Here is a 21,416-nt window from a genome sequence, read left to right on the forward strand (position 1 = left end):
AAGACTAATTTGGGTTTGTAAACATTTGCATAAGTATAATGTACGTTTTTTTTTCATGTAAAATGTAGTTTGAAACCGACAACCATCCTGGGCTAATTTCAGAACAAAAATGACGGACTAAGCACAGTCCAGTTTTCAACGTCTAAATCAAGGTCATGATTGACTAACCAAATTTAGTCAAAATAAAAATGTCCAAAGCATGTCTGGTGCTTGGTGGGACTCTTGTCAGTATGATTAAATATATATAATAGTAAATGAGATGTTTATGTTAAAACTGTTTGAGTGTTTTCCAAAGATGGGACCGTGATTTTTAATACTGAGCTTGGTTACCTGCCAATATACCTGCTAACACTTCAGATCTACACCAGCAGGGTGAGGAAACCCCTCACATCCTGAACATAACCTCTTCCAGACTCTTTGCTCTGGTAGAAGGCCTCAGACCATCAAAACCAGCACAACACAACAGGCTAACAGCTTCTTCCCCAGAGCTGTAGAACTCCTTAACCACAGTGGTCACCTGAGTCTCCAACTTCACTCACTGAACTGTACTGACTGGATTTACAATTTGCTCTTGCAATTTGCTTATTTTCACAGCTGTACAGATGTTCTTCTGTAATGTAAACATCATCTGCAACTTTCTTTAATCAATATTTAACAAACCTACCTCAATAATTTTTGGCTACAATAATGTGTGTAGTTCTGATTTATATTTTTTATGTAATTTCATTTCTTTATTTTATTCTTTATTCCTTCCTAACTATAATCTTATTCTATTTAGTGTACCTTCGTCCGTAGTGTAATGTTTGTCGGTAGTCTGTAAGTAACTGTTGCATGTCATACATGTGTTGCATGTGTCACCAAGCCAAATCCCTTTGTGTAACATGCTTGGTGAAATAAAGTGATTCTGGTTGTGATTGTCATTCATTTTTATTAAGAAATATTAGTTTCCCCAGTATTTAGACTGAGTCTGTTCCTCTTTTTAGAAATGACTTCTACAGCTTTGGAGAACACTTTTTTTCACACGGTACTGACAAAGCAGGGGCGCACACGAAACACACAGCAAGCTTCTATTTGCTCACAAATTTGTCCAATACTCAAACCACTTGAGTCCATTCCCCTTAAAAACACAAGCCTCTGTGATTCATTACGCATTACCTAGATTTCTTGACACACCTCGGCATAGTATGAACCATCACTAGTTTTACTCTCCTCCTGTTGGGGGTTAAACTTTTAAAGCCAAAAAACAGCTCATGAATAAATAAATAAAGGTTATTTTAACTAACGTGTGTGTGTCTCTCTCTGTGTATCTAAAATGTCCCTTTTAGATGTAGTGGCGGAGAATAGCTCTGTCACACACCCTGGTGAAAAATCTTTTTTTGCTGATCGCTAGTTTTAGATAGTCAAGGTGGTTAAAAACTGGCTATTCAGGTAAAAAAAAAACTAAGCCAGCTGTTGAAGCATTTTGATATTGGTCATGTTGGGTCACGATTGACCAGCTTTGTGTGTCTTTTTGGTCATGGAGTTCAAAACCTTTGTAATCCTTGATGGCATAGTGGTTCTAGTGCCGTCCAGCAATCAATGACAAGGTTGTGGATTCAATATTCAAATTCCGTGGGCTAAAATTGCCCTTAAGAAAGGCCCTTAAAAGCTGTGTTTGTGGTGCTCATTTGGGTTCAATGGGAGGCCAGATTCCTCCACAACTTCCATCGGTGCCATATATGGTGTGCAAATACTGGCTTTGCAAACACTTACCTTTTTCTTGAGCATAAGCGTGAAGTCTCATTTCACCCACAGGGCTGTTTTTATACAGTGCTGTCAGATATATGGTGTAGAGGGTGAAGTTTTGACCTGTAGTTATAAGCACACATTAAATAAACAGCACAGATAAACTAACTATTCAAATACTACTAGTCTAACAAAGTGCAAATACCTTTTAGAGAGAAATGTGTTTCTTCAGTATGTTGCCACATGTGGTTCTGTTCAGTACTGTTCCACACAATTATGTAGCCGCTGACGGTGAGGTTGGGTTTGTCCCAGGTGACGTAGATTTGACCGCCCCCGGCAGACATTCTGACATTATTTAGTGGAGGTAAAGTTAAATCTGAACAAACAAAAAGATTAATTAAATTTCAATCACTACCATAAATGGAATGTGAGTCAAGAACAGTGAAGAACAGTCATACCAGAATATTACAACAACCTTCTTATACTAAACTCATCGTCCACCTTTTCAGCTCCACTGACTGTAAAGGAGCACTTTGTGCCTTTATAATTACAGACTGTAGTTCTGTACCTGTTTCTCTGCGTACTGTATTATCCTCCTTTCACCCTGTTCTTTCTACAATGCTCAGGACCCAACAGGAAAGACCACCACAAATACACTATATGATTTGGGTTGTGGATCATTCTCAGCACTGCAGTGTCACTGACATCTTTGTGTGTTAGTAATGTGTGTCGATGCAACGAGCAAGTGGATAAAATACAGCAGTGCTGCTGAAGTTTTTAAACACCTCACTGTCACTGGTGGCTGAGAATAGCCCACCAATCAGAAATATCCAGCCAACAGCACCCTGTGGGGTCCTGGCTAATGTTGTCCAGGGTAAAAGGAGAATCATCAAGTATATCCTATATCAACATATACAGCTCTGGAAAAAATAAAAGTAAAATGAGCATTGTTGTTTTATTGTATAAACTACAAACATTTCTCACAAATTCCAAATAAAAATATTGTCATTTAAAGTATTTTTGCAGAAAATGAGAGATGGCTGAAATAACAAGAATGATGCAGAGCTTTCAGACCTTAAATAATAATTAACCCTGGTGTTTAATCATGTTCTCCTCCACCAGTCTTACACACTGCTTTTGGATAACTTTATGCCACTCCTGATTCAAAAAGTCAAGCAGTTCAGCTTGGTTTAATGGCTGATTATCATCCATCTTTCTCTTGATTATAATTCAGAGGTTTTCAATTTGGTAAAATCAAAGAAACTCATCATTTTTAAGTGGTATTTAATTTTTTTCAGAGCTGTTTGTGGAGTGGAGTTGATAAAGTAGTCAATGTGGCTAATGATTAGATAGTATAGAGTGTAAAACAAGAAGGTGCTTACTGTATTCTGATATGACTGTGTGCTATAAATTATATTCCAAACCTGTACAGAATTAACTAACCATTTCCATTCTGAACTCAAAAACAACTGCTTTATATCATGTACTGTTTTTTCCTAGATTAGTACAATAAAACAAAGAACCATTTAGGATTCTCACCATCTTCTGTGGAAGGAATATTAATGGATGCTTCAGCGAGGCTTGTGTTATTGCGAAATGCTGCCACAGTGATTGTGTGCATGTTTTCATCTAAATAAATAAAGGTATGATTTTTGTACAAGCTAAAATACAATGTTTTGATGTGACTCCTCCGGTAAAAGAGACGATACTCATCAAATGCTTTACATGACGGAGGAATTCCCTAAAATAAAGGAGGGAAAACTGATATCAACATAATGTTCTTCCAAACCACGACTATTCCAGTAAACCTTTAGAAAACATTCTTACCTTCCACATGAGGTGTACCCTTCTTTTACCCTTGCCATCTGCCACACTTCTGGACCTCCATAAATTGATCTGTACATTACTGACTGTTAAGAGAAGAATAGAGTCTTAGTTTGGGTTTACAAATCACTCTAAAATATTATATTGAGCTCATATGAAAATGTAAAGTTTCATATTACCATTGAGGTAACTAAGATGAGTTACATTCTGGCTCCATTCACTCCATACTCCAAGCTTGCAGCGCACTGAGATGGAGTAATTGGTACACTCCTTTATTTCAGATAATTTAATAGTAGTCTCTTGAGAATAATTCACATTTTTCACCACAGGCTAAAAGACAGATAAAGATGGCAAGAATAAATATTCTGAACTGATGTAAGAGAAGCAAAAATGTAATTTAAATATAGGTAACCCTTAAAATAACAGTGCTAACATCAGTAATAAACACTTACATGGTTAAGTTATAATTAATTATTGACATTTAAACTGAAATGATTAAACATTACAAAAATGCATTGCTTAAAAATGTTGTACATAATAATGAATTAAGACATTAGTAATGATTTGTAATTTGTATTGATTAATAATGTCTTCACAAATGTGAATAAATAAATAGTTATCTACTGTTATTTAATGTACCCTTAATGTAAAGTGTTGCCAAAACATTTTATGAAGATAAACATTTATACTAGAAACAAATTACTAGGGATGAATAGAATCAACTGGATTTATTTTGCCTAAATTGCCAAAAATAGCATTTTCAATGACGGTAAAAAAATGTATACGAAACAGTACTATTCTTTTATATATATATATATATATATATATATATATATATATATATATATACACATTTATTTCTAATTTTTATTTTATTTTCTCCCCAATTTACAAGGCCAATTACCCAACTCACTCACTAGGACTCCCCCTATCACTAGTGATGCCCCAACACCAGGAGGGTGGAGACTAGCACATGCCTCCTCCGATACATGTGAAGTCAGACTCCGCCTCTTTTCGAGCTGCTGCTGATGCAGCATTACCAAGTAGCATCCCAGTGCGCTTGAAGGAAAGCGCAGCGACTCGGTTTTGATACATCAGCTCACAGACGCCTTGTGCTGAGCAACATCATCCTTAGGTGTGATGAGGGGAGAGAGCACCATCTATCCACCCAGAGACAGCAAAGCCAATTGTGCTCTCTCAGGGCTCTGGCAGCCGATGGCAAGCTGCATGAGCAGGATTTTAACCAAGTACTGTCCTTTAGTTTTGAATTTACGTTTTATTTGCAAAAGCAATAGTGAAAAACTGCCACATATAAATAAAACATGCAAAAACTGTGATTCATTGTATTTTGCTTTGTTATTGGCCATAAAAATCTGTTTTGTAAAAAACAGTGTTTGTATCAATTTAAACCATCTGGTTTTGAACAGTTCAGCTATGCGACTGGACATGCTTTAACAATCCCCACGTGATTTTATGTTGCGTTTAAGTGGTGTTGATTTGTTTTAATGGAGAAAAAACAAGTTTCCCAGGAGAAAGCACCACAAAAACACACTTTGAATTTGCACACACACATTTTCAATGCAGCAAATATTTAATCAATGATCAAAGACTTCAAATAAAAAAATACAATTTGAGCAATAATTCTAATGCCACTCACAGACATGTAATACCGGATTACTTTGCTTAATGAACAAGTGAAGAAGTAGAACATTTTTGTCTCATTTGTCTGATTAGGATCTTTTTATTTTCTTTTAGGACACATATAAACATAAACACGAAAATAAAACCTCCCTTAATAAACAAAATAGAACATAATAAAGTTATGTAAAATGTAAATCCTTTTGTATTTTTATCATTTAAAAAAACTTTTGTACAGAACAGCAAATCAGTATGTGGGAAAAAAAATGGTTCTGCTTAATTGTTCCCAGGTGTTCAAACTGATCAGCTGAATTCATTTGGAATTACAAAGTAATTCTGCTGCTCACAGTTCCTGAGAAAAGCTGGCAAGTTAGTGAAGTGTGTCAGTGAAGACAAATTATGATTTCTTTGTAGATTATTCCACTACTTTCTCACGACTTCCTGTTGAAACATGCTATAGTGGTTTATCCTGTTATTGGAATGTGAGCAGCATGACTCATTTTTTGTCTATAGACAGGAGTAAATGATTTTAATATATTAAAAAAGGAATTTAAACAAGGAGATAAAACTGGAATCAGTATAAAACTTTAAACTGGTGTACAAGTAAATGATCTTGGTCAAAATAAAATCAAAGCTCACCAAATGTCTGTGATATGTGAGCTCCTTAATATCACTTTCTCTCTTTATAAGAACATTCTAGCAGTTCCAAGTATATTGCTGTTCTGTTGGATATGCATGTAGGGTCCCCTGCATTAAATTTGGATTGTTCACACGGACAATTATAGCCCAAAGTATAGCCAATAGTCTTTTACACTCATTATCACCCGCTGTCCACTGTGGGTGATCATGCCTTTGAGAATCTATTCCCAGTTATAATATTAATACCAACAACAATCAAAATAATTTACATGGCCTTGCCATGAGCATGTTGGCCTGTGAACTGAGTGTGAAGTGATAATTTATGTTCTGTTCGCATACTACTGCTACCCCATGACATTTAACATGCCAGTGTAAATGTGTTTATTCGAATGCATGTATATATTTAAATAAACGCTTATTTTTCTAAACTACTGAAACATTTATTTAAAGCCGCAGTCCATATTATTTTGTTTCTAAATTGAAACAGAGGCATTTCTGAGAGGAGAAGGGATTGTATTCAATGGCACCAATGTGCTGAAACGAACATCCCTGATAAGCCTAATATATTTATTCTAAAAACTGTGTGACTGAGTGTCGGGTCGCTTTCGTGTTTTTTCTGGCCATGTCACGCGTCTTTACGTACTTACGTCACACATACAGCCTCTAAAAGAGGATCCAGCTCAGTTTTACTGAATGCAAGAGGCTGGTGGAGCAATGGAGACTTCAAAAGAGGAAACTCAGACCTCAGTAGTTCGTTCACTCATAGTGAAAAACAAAGGAGTGAAGTTTCTGACTGAGAGCTCTCTCTCTCTTTCTCTGACTGAACATAACCTGGAATCAGATTCATCCGCTCTGAAAGGAGACCACATCACACCCGCCCAGTTTAAAATGATTCTTCCGCATAATCAGTGCAGTTACCCATTCTCACCATAGAGGGCACTAAATCACCCAAATCCCATCATCTTTAAATAAATGTGTTACAAGCATTGACCATTACCAACAGAAAAAAAAACAACTTGAAACTAAATGTTTGTATGGCTTGGCTAAAAACAAGTGCATAACAGACAAAGACATTTCTGATGTCATTGTGGGAGCACTGACAGTCAATTTGCTGCCTAATCTTGTTTTAAGCCAAGAAGTTACAAGCGAGAAAAAAAAAACAAGGCCCAAACAAACTCTCCAGATGTTTGACAGAGATATGTTACTATATGAAAACTACACTGACAATAATATTGAATGACTGAGGACTTCTGCAAGTGAAATCATTGCTCACCTCAGAACCTGCTGCAAGCAACCGCACTTCAAAGGAGACTTCTGATGTCATCTGACTGTACCACTTCACCATGAGGCCATTCAGCTCAGGTTCCACTGTGAGTTTTTCTGGTGGATTTAACTTAACTAAAGAAAGCATACAACATGAATGTTAATTTAAAAAAATGATGCATGTGAGCCATATAATCAAATTGTATGTATTATTGTCAGTAATTTAACAATATTCACCATATTTTCCATTTGTCTGAACATAAGGTTAGGTGTAAAATATTTTAAATATAGTGGTGTTGTGGATCAGGCTGGCCTAATTTAAATGTAAGTAAGTGCACTCCTTGTGAAACTCCATAAAAAAGGAAATGGTGTCGGCCTGTGTGCTGCAGGGGTGGTGGGTGAGTTAGTGGATTGTGAGTTGTGAAAGGCTCGGAACTCCTGCTCTAATTTATTCGATTTAAATATAAAAAAGTAAAATAAAAACCTGTTCCAAAACCATGTAGTAAGAATACAGTATATTAGAAAGACCCTTTAAAATTAATTACATACCTGTTGCAAATAAACTGTCATAGGTAACTTCAGCAGATGTAGCTTTTACAGCTGGAGTCTCAGCAATTACAGTTATAAACATTTGTGTATCCTTAAAATTGATCTCTTCTATTTTACACGATTTTCCTTTAGACCGGCAGAATTTCTTGTCGAGACATTTTCTAGATATCACATCGTATCTACAAAAAATAAAACAACATAAGATTAGAAGGGAGCAAACTACTCCTATATTTAAAAATAGTGTTGGTTCAATGAAATTATAGACTGTGCAATTTCTTTACTCTTTTTATCAACAGTTTTTGGCAGTTTTTACAGAAAGAACTATACAATTTATATATGTAATATTTTTCTAGTAGTCTATTAACACAATTAAAGCACAAACATTACAAATAAGATTAATGACTTCATATAATGTATATCCTAAATCATTTTATTTGTATTTATTTTAAACACTTGACACACCAAATAAGTCACCAATAATTGTGATTATATTGCATGATCTGTCTGTCACATGTTTTGCGGGAGAACCGTGAACCTGGCAACTCTGAACCATATAGTCATGCAAAATTTTATCACACTTTTAATCACTAAAATAAAAAACAACATTACAATCCTATTGTTTGCCCCACATGATCTCAACCATGATCTCAACCAAATAAATCAGCTGCTGCGTCTAAATACAAAGTCCATAGTTCTTTTTTGACACTCCAAAGTGGGCACCAAAGGGAGTGGTTGCACATGCAAGTGTCTTAAACTGGCTGATTTGGTTTAAAATGGTCTCTGTGTAAAAGATTTGCTTAACTTACAGTTCGAGAACGACTTCGTAGCTTGTGTTCGTGGTGTACTGGTCGTGATCCCATGTGCAGTTCAAACTGCCAGATAGATTTCCAATACATGAGATGTTCTGGGGAATCGCTATTTAACACAATACATACAGTTAGCATTCATTTTTATAATCATACAAATTACACATTAATAACAGTTTACAGTAATTACAATAACCACAATAATAGTCTATAAACTTAAGAGACTGAATCAGTTTATCTGATTTTGCTATTTATAGGTATATGTTTGAGTAAAATGAACATTGTTGCTTCATTCTACAAACTATGTACAACATTTTTGCTAACTTTGAAATAAAAATATTGTCATTTAGAGCAATGAGATGCAGAGCTTTTAGACCACAAATAATGCAAAGAAAACAAGTTCATATTGATAAAATTTGGTGGAATAACCCAGTTTATTCTCCTCCACCAGTTTTACACACTGCTTTTGGATAACTTTATGCCACTCCTGGCGCAAATATTCAAGTAGTTCATCTTGGTTTGATGGCTTGTGATCATCCATCTTCCTCTTGCTTATATTCCAGAGGTTTTCAATTTGGTAAAATCAAAGAAACTCATCATTTTTAAGCGGTCTCTTATTTTTTTCCAGAGCTGTGTGTGTTACTCACAGTATGTCCGTATGAGGGTCCCACTTAACACGTGTCCATCCATAAGAAATTCCACTGTTCCAGTGGCCAAAGAAAAATTCGGGATGGACACAGAGAAGGTGGAGTCGTCCGTCATGTTATAGTAACCATCTGCTATCATTCTATTGTTCAGCTTCCAGGACACTCGGCTGGGATCAAAGCCAGTCTTATTATGGCACACACTGTGGACAGGGGCTCTGAACGAGATCACAACATCCGACCCGTGTTTCACCAGCTGGTTCTTTGGAAAAACATCACATATTTCCCGGCCGGGTGTGGAAGAGGCTGTGAATTATTAAACATTATTAAGGGCATTAAGTCATCAAGCAGTTTGTGTACATGAAGTCATAGATGCCTCTATTAGTCCACTTATCCTGGATCATTAATATGCTTTTAGGAAAGCCTGCATTAAGCCGTGGTGAAAAAACTATGAAGATTATAGGCTTAATGCACTATTGCTGCTTCTGCATTACATTTTGCTACTTTCTCTTTTACACTTCTTGAGTCATTTCCTCTAAACAGGCTGTTTAAATCCATTAGCAAGTTAGCCTTCGTTACTTTCCCCTCCCTTTTTTTTTTTTTTTTTTAGAAATCGGGCTTGGGTGGTCTGGTCTATTGTGTTCATAAACAATAACCTGAGTTACAGTAAGTAAAAATAAATAAATCTGCACATTTTAGAGAATTGAAATCTCACTTACCTTCACACAGTGAATAGAGAACTACAACCATAATGAACAGGGAGGTCTGCATTATTAGGCCAATTAATGATCCTTAATAAAGACATAAAAAATAACAGTAAATAAACGGAAAATCATGTAATACACTAAGACTGATATCCAAACTTCAGTGAAGAAAACTAAGAAATATATCCTGACAAAACAGTTCTCACCTGTGCTAGACTGTAGATCCCCAACAAACTGACACATTTAACAGGAAAACGTGAGCCTGATCTTCATCACCGCTGAGGTTAAACCTCCGCCACACTCTCATGGTCTTCAGTTATTATCTGTAGCTGCCAAGCGCTCATCCATAAAGCAGCAGAAGTGAAGTCTCTCATGATAGGAAGCTCAGAAGTGTTGCTGCGCTGCTGTTGCGAAACGCATCTGCTCCGGGATATGAGGAAACACCAGAAATATATGAGCAGCTGGAACACAGCAGAAACGGAGAGGGGCGGTACACACTTTCAGTTGGAGGATTAATAATGAACAGTCCTGGGGCAAAATGGAAAGAAAACACACGGAAGAATTTACATTACGAATGTAGGCTGATAATGTAGGCTGACACCCATACAGCTCCGAAAAAAATAAGAGACCACTTAAAAATGATGAGTTTCTTTGATTTTACCAAATTGAAAACCTCTGGAATATAATCAAGATGAAGATACATGATCACAAGCCATCAAAGCAAGCTGAACTGCTTGAATTTTTGCACCAGGAGTAAAGGCATAAAGGTATCCAAAAGCAGTGTATAAGACTGGTGGAGCAAAACATGCCAAGATTAATGAAAACTGTGATTAAAACTAGGGTTATTCCACCAAATATTGATTTCTGAACTCTTAAAACTTCATGAATATCAACTTGTTTTCTTTGCATTATTTGAGGTCTGAAAGCTCTGCATCTTTTTTGCTATGTTAGCATTTCTCATTTTCTGCAAAGAAATGCTCTAAATGACAAACTGTCTGTAGTTTATAGAATAAAACAACAATGTTAATTTAAATTAAATATATACCTATAAATAGCAAAATCAGATAAACTGATTTAGAAATTGATTCAAAAACGTAAGTTCCAATTTGCTTGTTGTAACTCTTTCTAAGCCGAAGAAGGTTGTGATCATTTAAAAAGCATGTTTAAAAGCAGGTCCATTCATTCCTTTGATTTTCTCCAAAGAAACTATTTATGCATGACTGCATGTTCAAATAATTGATATTTGTGACAAAGAAAAAATCACTTCTGTTACTTGCACTCATTCCTGTTACTGGAACTCACTCCTGTTGCTGGCACGCAATGCTGTGTCTGTTTTGAGTAACAGGATTGACAGTAAAAGGAATTTGTATTTTAAAAATAAGCAAGTTAGATATAACAATTAATTTAGATAACAGGACAGTGTTGAGATTGACCTCAGTCATAATTACAATAAGATTAAACATACAGAAAAACAAATAAGGGAACTTAATTTTGGCCTTCAGAAAAACCAACTGATGTAACTTCCTGTAGAAGACTTGTATAATGTTCCTAATTTTTTTTGATTGGGTAATGTGTTAAGGTAACAATGAGTGAAACCCAAGGACACAACTAAAATGTGTATTTTAACTTAAATATTATGGATTTATTATGAAAAAAAAACATATTTAATTGTAAAGTTTATTGTTAGGGAGTGGCAACAGGTAACACATTTTGTTTTAATGATTTTTTTTTATATCCTCCTTTTGCAATTAGGTCAGTGTTCAATACACTATGCTTAGTAATAAATTGTATTTTGAAGGTATTTTGTGTGCACATTTATACATGCAATTTCCTGGGTACAGAAAAATAGATTTTCAATAATATTCATGTCTGGGGACTGACACAGCCATTCCAGTATGTATGATGGATCTCATAAACCAAAAAGGTGTTTAAATGGTATAATGTTTATACTTCTCATTTGTCCAGCCAGATTTACCTGGCACGAGATTTATCTGTATTGCATTTTTATTTTCTTTGAACTATGAGAAGCCAGAACAAAAAGAAACTGAAATAAAATAGGAGTAAGAAGAATTTTTTTTTAAATAAATATAAAGTTCCGAATTTTATTAAAATGTAAGTAGCATCTTTCAGCAAGTACTCTGATAATACATGTTAATTTAGAGTAATGGCATATAATACTTGTTTTAGCACTCAGCAATCAGTTACTGAAATATATTGTAGAGCCACATTGTTTGCTATTAACATGCAAGTGCTCCCTTAAATAAATGTTTAAATTTTCACTTTACAGTTAAAATTAACATTCTGCAAAACTAACTCATTTTCTAAATATAATTAATCACAAAAAGTTTAATAATCAGACACCAGTGTTGTGTAAATGGATCATTTATTTCACAAAACTTTACCATCTTCGACAAAGGTAAAACAGGAAACATGGCACAAATAACTGCTCAGTCAGCTGAAAGTGCAGAAGCAATCTTTAGCAACACTTGCACAAATAAATGTTTTTGGGTATCTGAAAATTCACAACATGTTGACTTCCCAACTAGAAACAGATGCTGCTAGTGCTAGAACTCCACTCATTATTCTTCAAACGAAACACACGGTTAAGTGCAAAAAAAACCAGCAAAAGTGATTCATCCCCACATACACGCCACTTAGCCAAACAGGTCATCTTGGATTAATTCTCAAGACATTCTCTTTATATGAAGCCAAACCTCCAGTTACACCAATCAATCTTCAAGTGCAATTTTTCTTAGAGCATCTTTGTCTAAAGCTTTGTACTCTTCTCTGCACATTTTAACTTGGAGCCATTAACATAATATAAAAGCTGAACACAGGATTATTTTGCTACAAAAGAAAAACATAAAACGAAGCAGGGGATGTGTGAATCTACTCCCATTCTTCATCATCATCTGCTGCTGCACCGGTGCTCTGAGCAGCTGGTGGTGGTGCTGCTGCCTGGTTTTTCTGGAAGGAGCCACCCTGTGAGCGCAAAAAAAATATAAAAACAATTTAATAGCTTCCGTTTTCAAGTGACAAATACGAAACATTTAGCAAATGTAAAAATTAAAAATTGTAGCGCAACATTTTCTTGTGGAAATCCAACCCAACGTATGCAAGTTACATTTTAGCAAAATTATGAATTATTTTTAAAGCAATTAAATTAAACAGGTACACAACTGTACTAAAATAGCTGAAGCCAACTAATCAAAGCCTCTGCCAGCAATTTAGGTCAAATATGATCAATAATGTTGGTTGACTGGTGAGAGGGCATTAAACTAAACAATGTGGAGGAAACATTTTACAAGCACCAAGCCCTATTAAAAGGCATTTTTACCTTGCGAGTGTCTGTAGAAGCAAACACTTTACCACGTGGGTTAAATCCTGTTGTGCCATGGGCACTAAACGCAATTTCCTCCAGCCATGGTGGGACTTCCTGCTGGGCCTAGTAAAACAAATAGTTGAGCTTGAACAAAAGGGTGGATACTTTTGTATACTAAAGGTCTTGAATATATAATCAATTAATAAAATAATTAAATAAAAACAAACCCCTGTGAGAACTTTCACCAGAGACCGTGCCAGTGGAGTATCAGACTCTGGGTAAAAGAAGGAAACCGCTCTCCCAGTGTTTCCACAGCGGCCTGTTCTTCCAATGCGGTGAACATACTCCTCAATGTTATTAGGCAGGTCAAAGTTTACTACATGCTGGACATGCTCAATGTCCAGGCCTCTAGCAGCAACAGATGTAGCAACAAGCACAGGGCACTGGCCTGTGCGGAAGTCACTGAGAGCTTTCTCACGCTCTCGCTGTTCCCGGTCTCTGCAGGCAGAGATAATGATTAATTACCTAATAAAACATCCATATAATTTTGGGCAGCTGAACTATTTTAGAACTGAATTATATTCCAGTGATGGAAAATTATAGATGCTGTTTTCTGCCCGCAACACACAAAAAATAATGTTTATATTAATTTAGGGGGCAGGGCTTAGCTGCAGTTTCATTGGCTTGTAAACTCTGCAGTTCATTGTCTGTTCTGATTGGCACCAATTAAATCAATTAATGTTATGTGAAACATAACAAAAAAGAAAATCCATCCTGTTTATTTTAATGAATGCATGGTCTAAAGGGCTAAAAGAGAAAAAAAATTAAAGTCTCTAAAATCTAGCCGTATTTTGCCAACATTACTAGAAAATCTTTGAAACACAGACACTAAATGTTTCTCTTGCACCTTCACTGTAATTGTTACTGTTAAATAATTTTAATAGAACTTTGTGACCGCTTTACCTTGTTCAGGAGTCAAATCTGTCAACACACCAATTCTGACTCTTACCCATGAATGCTTGTAGTTGGAACCTTCTCTTGGCAAAGAAATGTTGCAATGAAATCTGCACTTCTTTTGGTTTCGACAAAAACCATTGTTCGCTCAGTTCCTACAGAGTCAGAGGAAAAGAACACTTGTCTTTCAAAGGAGCAACAGAGTGGCCTTACAAAAAAACCTGCTGTCTTATTTAGAAACAAGATTAAATTGTGAAACATTAAATCGATTGTCAGGACCAACTAGCTTCAGATTTGAAAGACACTAGAATTAGCCGAATCTTGTCTCTGCCTGCTCATATAATTATAATCCCAGGACGTTCTGTGGAAGCATGTTTGTGTATGTAAAGGAACTCCAAGCACCTGTGGTCTTTAGCAATTCCAGTAGCTGTTCCCTCTTGGAGTACTGATCCACCTGAATGATATGCTGTTCCACATCACTGCACGCTCCTCCCACCACACCCACAGCAAGAAACAAATAATCCACCTTTAGGAAGTCTGCTGCCAGCCTAGCAAAGAACACATTACAGAGGACATACAAACTGACTCCATTATAGGATAAACACAAGACCATCTGCATGAGTGATAGAAAAGACAGGGAGAAAAGGTATTAAATATTTACATTAGCATCTAAAACTTGATAAAGATGACAAACCTCTGAATATCCTCTGGATAGGTGGCACTGAACATGAGGGTTTGCCTTTCTTCCTTAGCAGGCATGCCTGGAGAGCTCACCAGTTTTCGCATGTCTGGCTCAAAGCCCATATCAAGCATGCGGTCAGCCTCATCCAGCACCAAATAACGAAGTTTACTTAGTCCAACCTATCAAAAACACCAAAGAAACAATTAGTCTGTGTATACAATCCTTTTCAAACATGAACACAATTGCAGAGCATTTGCACAATCATATGAAAATACCTTTCCACGACCAATAATGTCCAGCAATCTTCCAGGGGTCCCACACAACACATTGCAACCCTTCAACACCTCTCGTATTGTGTATCCAGTGTTTATACCTCCATAAACCACGACAGGACGCACACAGGTCCTACAAAAACAAAATCCCAACAAACCGTTTGTGTTTATCTATTTAACCCAAGAAATGCTAAGGGTTTTATACACTAAAACGCCACTAAAGAAAAATTGTTAATATCTGCAGTCAAAATGTTTATACCCATATGCAAACTTGCGGGCCTCCAAATATATCTGATTGATGAGTTCTCTGGTGGGGGCCACAATGATTGCCTCAGGTTCCTGCACCTCACTGAACTTGCTGGCAGCCACACCATCAGCCATCAGCTGCTGAAGAATGGGAAGCAAGAAGGCAGCCTATGGAAGAAATACAAGCAAATTAGCATAAAAACATGGCCATTCATTTATAAGATTAAGTACCCATTAAAATGAAAAGTAACTGAATATATTTGCTACAAACTAAAGAACAAAGCCAAATAGCAACAACGTGTCTTATGAAACAGAAAAGACTGACAATGCTTTTGTTGGAAGGGACAAAGCTACCAGACAAATATGAGTGAGTGGGTTAAGCAGTGGAGAAAAATGCAGACAAAAAATAAATAAATAAAAAACAATCAAATCTTACCGTCTTCCCTGATCCAGTCTGAGCACAAGCCATGAGATCTCGTTTGGCCGATATTATGGGAATGCCATATTTTTGAACAGGAGTGGGCTTTACATATCCTGACTTCGCAACATTTCTGCTTAGTGTCTCACAAAGGCCTGCTTCCTCAAATGTCTGGGTGGGGAAAAGGATTTGTATAGTACTAAAGCACAAAGGAACAATATCTCTTATACACACAAAAAGAAGAGGGAGATAACCACATACCATGATGGCCTTCGGAGGATTGCTCCCACTCACATCCACAAGAATGTCATCATACTTGTCAAAATTTATGCCAGTCTCATAGTGGGCAAATATAGAGCTCTCCTCCTCTGGTGGAGGAGGAGGTACATAAACCACTTTAGGTCCTGTTGGTTGGAGGTGAGGGACAAAATGAACAGTTATGTAATGAGTATTATTATACCTTTATTTGCTAGTTTTAAGAAACATTTTCCAAGTTATAACGAAGCACAGAAAATTACCTGCACTGACTTCAGCACCACCTTCTTCCCCAGTCACTGAGCCTTAAGTTGACAAAACAATACGTTAGTTTAAAAAAAATAATAATTAAAAAAGCTGTTACCTTTAATGAATAAAAAAAAGACTTAAGATGGCAACCTACCCTTGGAAAACACCTCCTCATCACCTCCCCTGTAACCTAAAAAACAGCCACATGCAAAACACACAATATTAACAGGCAATGATGTAACCCATGCCTGACACTCTTGTTTGACTGGCATGCCAGTCTAAATATAAACAATTAACCAAAACACACCTCCACCTCCTTGTCCTCCACCACCTGGAAACAAACAGAAAGATTACAGCACGGAAAGGTACTAATTGTCAGTGTTTGCTTTTAAAACGGGCAGCAAATACTGTAAATGTCAATATGAACTTTGTCCATTTTTTAAATATAATTAAGCAAAGTATAGAAGAAAAATATTTAAAAGCTTTTTGCCCAAGAAAGAACAAAGGTAACCATTTTGCATACATGGTAACCACCTTACGGCATGGAAAGGATACGTGCATAGCATATTGTGCTAATTTAAAAGAGAAAATGGGTCTTAATTGATAAATCTTAAAAAGAAGAAAAGGTTTCTCTCCCTAAAGGTACCTCGTCCAAAACCTCCACGACCCTCTCTGCCCCCGCGACCTCCTCTGCCTCCAAAACTACTTTTGAAACCTGCAACAACAATGCAGATATTCAGACACTGGGCACTATAACCATTTGTAAAATAAAATTGCATTTAGAAAGGACAAGCCATTACCTTCATCATTGCCATTTTCATCAGCCTCTGTGGGGGGCGAGTGGGAAACATTCACAGCAAATTAAATTTTCAGAATGCTGTTTGAACGACATACAACTTAAAACAAATAATAATAATAAATAAAAAATTACCAGAGCTGTTAAAATTCCTGAATCCTCCCCTGCCTCTCGATCCTCGCCCTATAAATACAAAACAGAATTCAGCACTGAGCCATGACAGAATTTGGACTAAATATAAAAGTTTCTGATTACATGCCTCTGCCACCTCTTCCCCTGAATCCACCACTCTCCCCACCACCACTGTTCCAGGATTTGCCTCCATCGTCTACAGGCAGAAAACAGCAGTCATCATTCGATGCAGCAAAGAGACACAGGTAGTTTTAAACCAAAAATTAGGGCAAACACCAACCTTCATTGTTGCCATTTTCATCCGTTTCTGAACAAAAGTATGAAAACAATGCATTACTTTCATTTAGGCTGATTGGCTGCAAAAACAGTAATAAACCATATAAAAGCAATTCGTGCTGGGCGTTTTTTAGGGGGTTGGGGGGGATGAGTTTGATAAAGATTGACAGTTTCAGTTCCACAGTATTTGTTTTGCCCATTTTCCACCCAGCACTAAAAAATAAAATAAAAAAAAACTGCTAGAAATGTATACCTGAACTGAAGCTACCGAACCCTCCACCACGGCCTCTAGAGCCACGACCTAATGACAAATTTTGGTATGAGAACAGTATTACAATTAAATTAATACCACATTTAATGTACATTAACAGGATTAAGATTACCTCTTGTACCACCTCGGAGCCCAAATTCACCACTGCCCTTTTTCCAAGAGCTTCCCTCTGTGTCTAAAACAAATTGGGCTTTACATTTTTAAGAAGCTTGGTTATAGCTCTAACCAAAACATACATTATAGTATTTACATCCTACCATTGCTTTTGAAGCCGTTCTGCTGACCTCCACTCTTCCATGAGCTCCCTGAATTTCCTAACAAAAATGTTTTTTAAAATTACATTATTCAGTAGCATAGAAACTGATAACAGTGAAGAGTGGATTTTTTATTATTCAAATACAAAACAAGCATTGAGAATTAATGCACTGTATAATAGACTTTAAATTGGGGGACATCCCTGCTAACAGAAAGGTTTTTGAACAAATCACATCAAAGATTGTAAGAAATCTTAAATCATCCATGTTATTTGCGTCCATCTACTTTACTAGTCATTTGCTGTTAAGCTTGCTGTTTAGTTGAAAATACAAACACATTTACCAAAACTTGAGTTGTTCACAACAGGCCCCTGCAGAAACAAAGCACACACATTACTTCAACTTTAAAAAAAAAAAAAAAAAAAAAAAACAGAAATCCTACAAAAAAAAAAAAAAAAAAGACAGTAAGGTACAGTCTTAACTATGACCATTATTAAACTAACATGAGGTGATGTAAATGAGTTTGAAATACCCAGAGGAACCACCAAATAAGTGGAATATTTTTTACATTATTCAAGTCAGCTTTGAATTACACATTGCAACAGCATTAAATCGAAAACCAAGGCCAGGGTTTAAATATATTTTACTTTAGAGAACTTTCTCCTCATGAATCATTCAACAGTAATGTATAACCTGTTAAATAATACTCATACAGTACTGTGCAATTGCAGTTTGGACATTTGCATAAAGTAATTATTAATAATAATAATAAATTAATTATAGTGAGGGGAGCACATTTAACCTTAAAGAAAAGCAAGAGTATGAGAGGGCTAACAATTTAAAAACGTTAAATAGAAACGTATTTAAAATGTCAATTTCAACACTAACCAATACATATATGAGGCAATCTTAAATGATGGAAAAACAACATTTATCTAAGTTGAAGGATGCAACAACTAACCAGTTAAAGTGTTTCTTTCTAAATTGGCATGGGGAGAGAGGTTTAATTCGCCCACCAAACAAAACAGTACCGGACAGGGTGTCTGCGCCGTGTTCTCTGTTCTGTCCGGTTGAGCAATTTCTATATTTATTTAACTTTACTTACTTTAATAGTTGCGGTTTATTTCCTTCACCTAAATTGTTAACGTTTTGTCTCCAAACCGAAAAGCAACCTGTGAATCTTACTGAAGCTGCCACGTTTTCACCAGAATGTCGTGTTCATTACCTTTTCTTCTTCCTCCCAGTCGTCCATAATTGACCACAGGAGATGTAAGCTATATCAAAGACAAGTATCAACAAAAGTCAACGCTTAAAAAAATAGTCTATAACTGGTGCATTTGAGTAAAACATGAGTTACATTTAACGATACACGAGTTAACTACTATTTTCAACCAAAATTACACATCATTTTTAAAGATAAGCCCACAAAACTGCGGGGTTTGACCTACCGGTAATTAACTGACCACGCGGTCGGTTTTCCAAGTAGGCCAGGGAAGACGACGCTGCCGTTGGCGTGCTTCAATTCCACCTTAAATAGGGCGTTTATATTCAGGCGCCTCTGACTTCTGCGGCATTTAAGGTGGAATAAAAAATTAAGATTTCAACTCAAGCCTTACAAAACATTATTAGCTAAGTAACTACACTTAACCTAAGCAAGTTATATTTAACTAATTAGCTAGCGCACTACGAAGACAAATTAATACGGAGTTAAAATATTAACTTTCTCGACGTTTCGTAGTTTAAAATGGGTAAGTTGTGTCGCTAAACATTTATTTAAATGAAACCAAAAAGTTCAGAACGTGAAAGAAAGAACAAATCTCTCGCTAGCTAACCTAACCTAGCTGGGCCTAGCTAGCTATCTAGCTAATTAGCGTTAGCTACTTAGCTTAACTAGCTAATGCTAGAGAAATGCCACCTGTTAACCGCTTAACTTCAGAGATTTTATTTTTAAGGCAGTCAAACTGTATTTTAGACGATGCAGTGCACCTCACCAACATTAAATTAATAATTCATTTACATACATTTTAATTTACCACACGCAGCCTCGCAATTAAGCTGTTTCAAAAATCTTGTCCTTGGGGGCGAAGAGAGGCTCCAGCACGGCCGCAGGTGAAGAGCGGTTTGATGGAAAGAGGGAAAAAAGAGAGTGGAGTGAAGAGAAAAGCACTGGGAAAAGTGGGCGGGAAACGGATTTTTTTTCTCGAATTTCTGTTTTAGAAACAAAAAATAATAATATTTTCAACACCTTTTACATTAATATATACTTTAAATATTATAATATTTTAATTATTTTAATATAATAATTTTCATCTAGTAAAAAAGGAATTAAAACGACTATTTAATGTTTAAACTGGGAAACATTTGTGCAAGTAACATTAAAAACGTATTAAATAAAAATGTATTTAACTGATATAACTAACCTTAAAACTGTAGATTGTAGGTTTTATAAATTGGCTATAATTTGTTTGAACTATAATTGTTAATTTCGTCAGGTATTTAATTAATTTAATGTTTAATGTTTATAGTTTGTTTATGGTATAGTTAAAATTTGTTAAAGAAGGTTTTTATCCAATCGGAACAGGTTCTTTGGATTTTGAAAAAAGGAATGACCATATAAAATCCAGTTATGTTAAAATTTGGGTAAACATCGGCCTTTTATATTTTACACTGTACATGGGACCTTGAAGGAACTCATGTCAGATTAAGGTAAACTGTGTTGATAGATAGACAGCCAGTTCCCTGGACATGGCTGATAAAACCTAGTCTTGGACTACACATAATTTTAAATAGAGGTTTCCATGGAAAAGAAAATATTGTAGGCTTAATCCCTTTCCAGGTAACTGCCATTTCATAACTTACTAAAAGAATAAACACATGCCTTTGCTGGTTAAAGCAACAAGTAGTCTAAAAGTATCTTCATTTACTTCTGCTGTACTGTTAAATGTGATTATGCCATACTAAATAAAAAATCAGCTGATTAATTTAGCTATTTTATTATTTGGAAAACTGTATACTTATTAGACATGTGCCATAATATATTGTACACAATATTTTTGCAAACATTTTTGACAAAAAAAACCTTCCATAAACTTCCACATATAGTATAAAGCAAATCACAAACTCCAAGATAAGATATTTTTCATCACTGCATAAGTCAGAACACTATACCATTTTTTTTGTCAGTGTTTCACTTGGAATGCCCAAAATAATAGAGAAAAACTTAAAGAGGATATAGGTCTAGATCAACTCTGCACATTTTTCCTCATTATACATACAACAGAGGCGCAGTACTTTGGATTTTCTAAACATGACCAAATACAGTGTGTACAGCCCCCTAAAATTAATATTAATTAATTAATGTATACCCTTAAATATTGTGATATTATTTTAAGACTACTACTTATTGACTAGTAGTGGGCTAGGTGAAGTGTCTAGAGATAGTGAGTAGGGATGTCAACTATTAAATTGGTATCGAGCCGGAACGAAATAACAGAGAA

At 35.8% G+C, this 21,416-nt stretch overlaps 2 protein-coding genes across 4 annotated transcripts in view; both read right to left on the reverse strand.

Annotated features, from left to right (window-relative positions):
• LOC103040684 (interleukin-31 receptor subunit alpha) overlaps positions 1–10,228 on the reverse strand; it is a 16,547-nt gene extending 6,319 nt beyond the window's left edge. Inside the window, exons 1-11 of the mRNA XM_007255278.4 lie at positions 9,999–10,228; positions 9,808–9,879; positions 9,092–9,394; positions 8,445–8,553; positions 7,639–7,817; positions 7,100–7,224; positions 3,729–3,879; positions 3,553–3,635; positions 3,265–3,466; positions 1,931–2,101; positions 1,753–1,848 (exon numbers count right to left, since the gene is read on the reverse strand). Coding sequence (XP_007255340.3) covers positions 1,753–1,848; positions 1,931–2,101; positions 3,265–3,466; positions 3,553–3,635; positions 3,729–3,879; positions 7,100–7,224; positions 7,639–7,817; positions 8,445–8,553; positions 9,092–9,394; positions 9,808–9,879; positions 9,999–10,035 — 1,528 coding nt within the window. The 5' untranslated portion in view covers positions 10,036–10,228. The remainder of the gene's footprint in view (positions 1–1,752; positions 1,849–1,930; positions 2,102–3,264; positions 3,467–3,552; positions 3,636–3,728; positions 3,880–7,099; positions 7,225–7,638; positions 7,818–8,444; positions 8,554–9,091; positions 9,395–9,807; positions 9,880–9,998) is intronic.
• A 1,930-nt stretch (positions 10,229–12,158) lies between these two features.
• On the reverse strand, positions 12,159–20,089 carry ddx4 (DEAD (Asp-Glu-Ala-Asp) box polypeptide 4). 3 transcript variants are annotated; one of them, XM_049469021.1, is made up of 25 exons: positions 19,941–20,060; positions 19,383–19,484; positions 19,145–19,193; positions 18,263–18,290; positions 17,923–17,979; positions 17,778–17,840; positions 17,648–17,695; positions 17,399–17,425; positions 17,246–17,314; positions 17,122–17,169; positions 16,991–17,017; positions 16,837–16,905; positions 16,498–16,521; positions 16,345–16,380; positions 16,205–16,246; positions 15,948–16,090; positions 15,705–15,857; positions 15,282–15,436; positions 15,026–15,155; positions 14,763–14,929; positions 14,471–14,616; positions 14,124–14,223; positions 13,342–13,612; positions 13,130–13,237; positions 12,159–12,774 (listed from the first exon to the last, which is right to left on the reverse strand). In XM_049469021.1, exons 3-25 carry the CDS (start codon positions 19,169–19,171, stop codon positions 12,682–12,684), a joined length of 2,031 nt encoding a protein of 676 aa, XP_049324978.1. In that variant the 5' UTR covers positions 19,172–19,193; positions 19,383–19,484; positions 19,941–20,060; the 3' UTR covers positions 12,159–12,681. The 3 variants fall into 3 exon arrangements, with proteins under 3 accessions (XP_049324978.1, XP_049324979.1, XP_022536980.1); XM_049469022.1 differs by having other exon boundaries at positions 19,368–19,484; XM_022681259.2 differs by lacking the exon at positions 19,383–19,484 and having other exon boundaries at positions 19,941–20,089.
• Positions 20,090–21,416: the final 1,327 nt, after the last annotated feature.

The sequence above is a fragment of the Astyanax mexicanus genome, chromosome 20 (genome assembly GCF_023375975.1).
Source record: "Astyanax mexicanus isolate ESR-SI-001 chromosome 20, AstMex3_surface, whole genome shotgun sequence".
In the NCBI taxonomy this organism is placed as follows: domain Eukaryota; kingdom Metazoa; phylum Chordata; class Actinopteri; order Characiformes; family Acestrorhamphidae; genus Astyanax; species Astyanax mexicanus.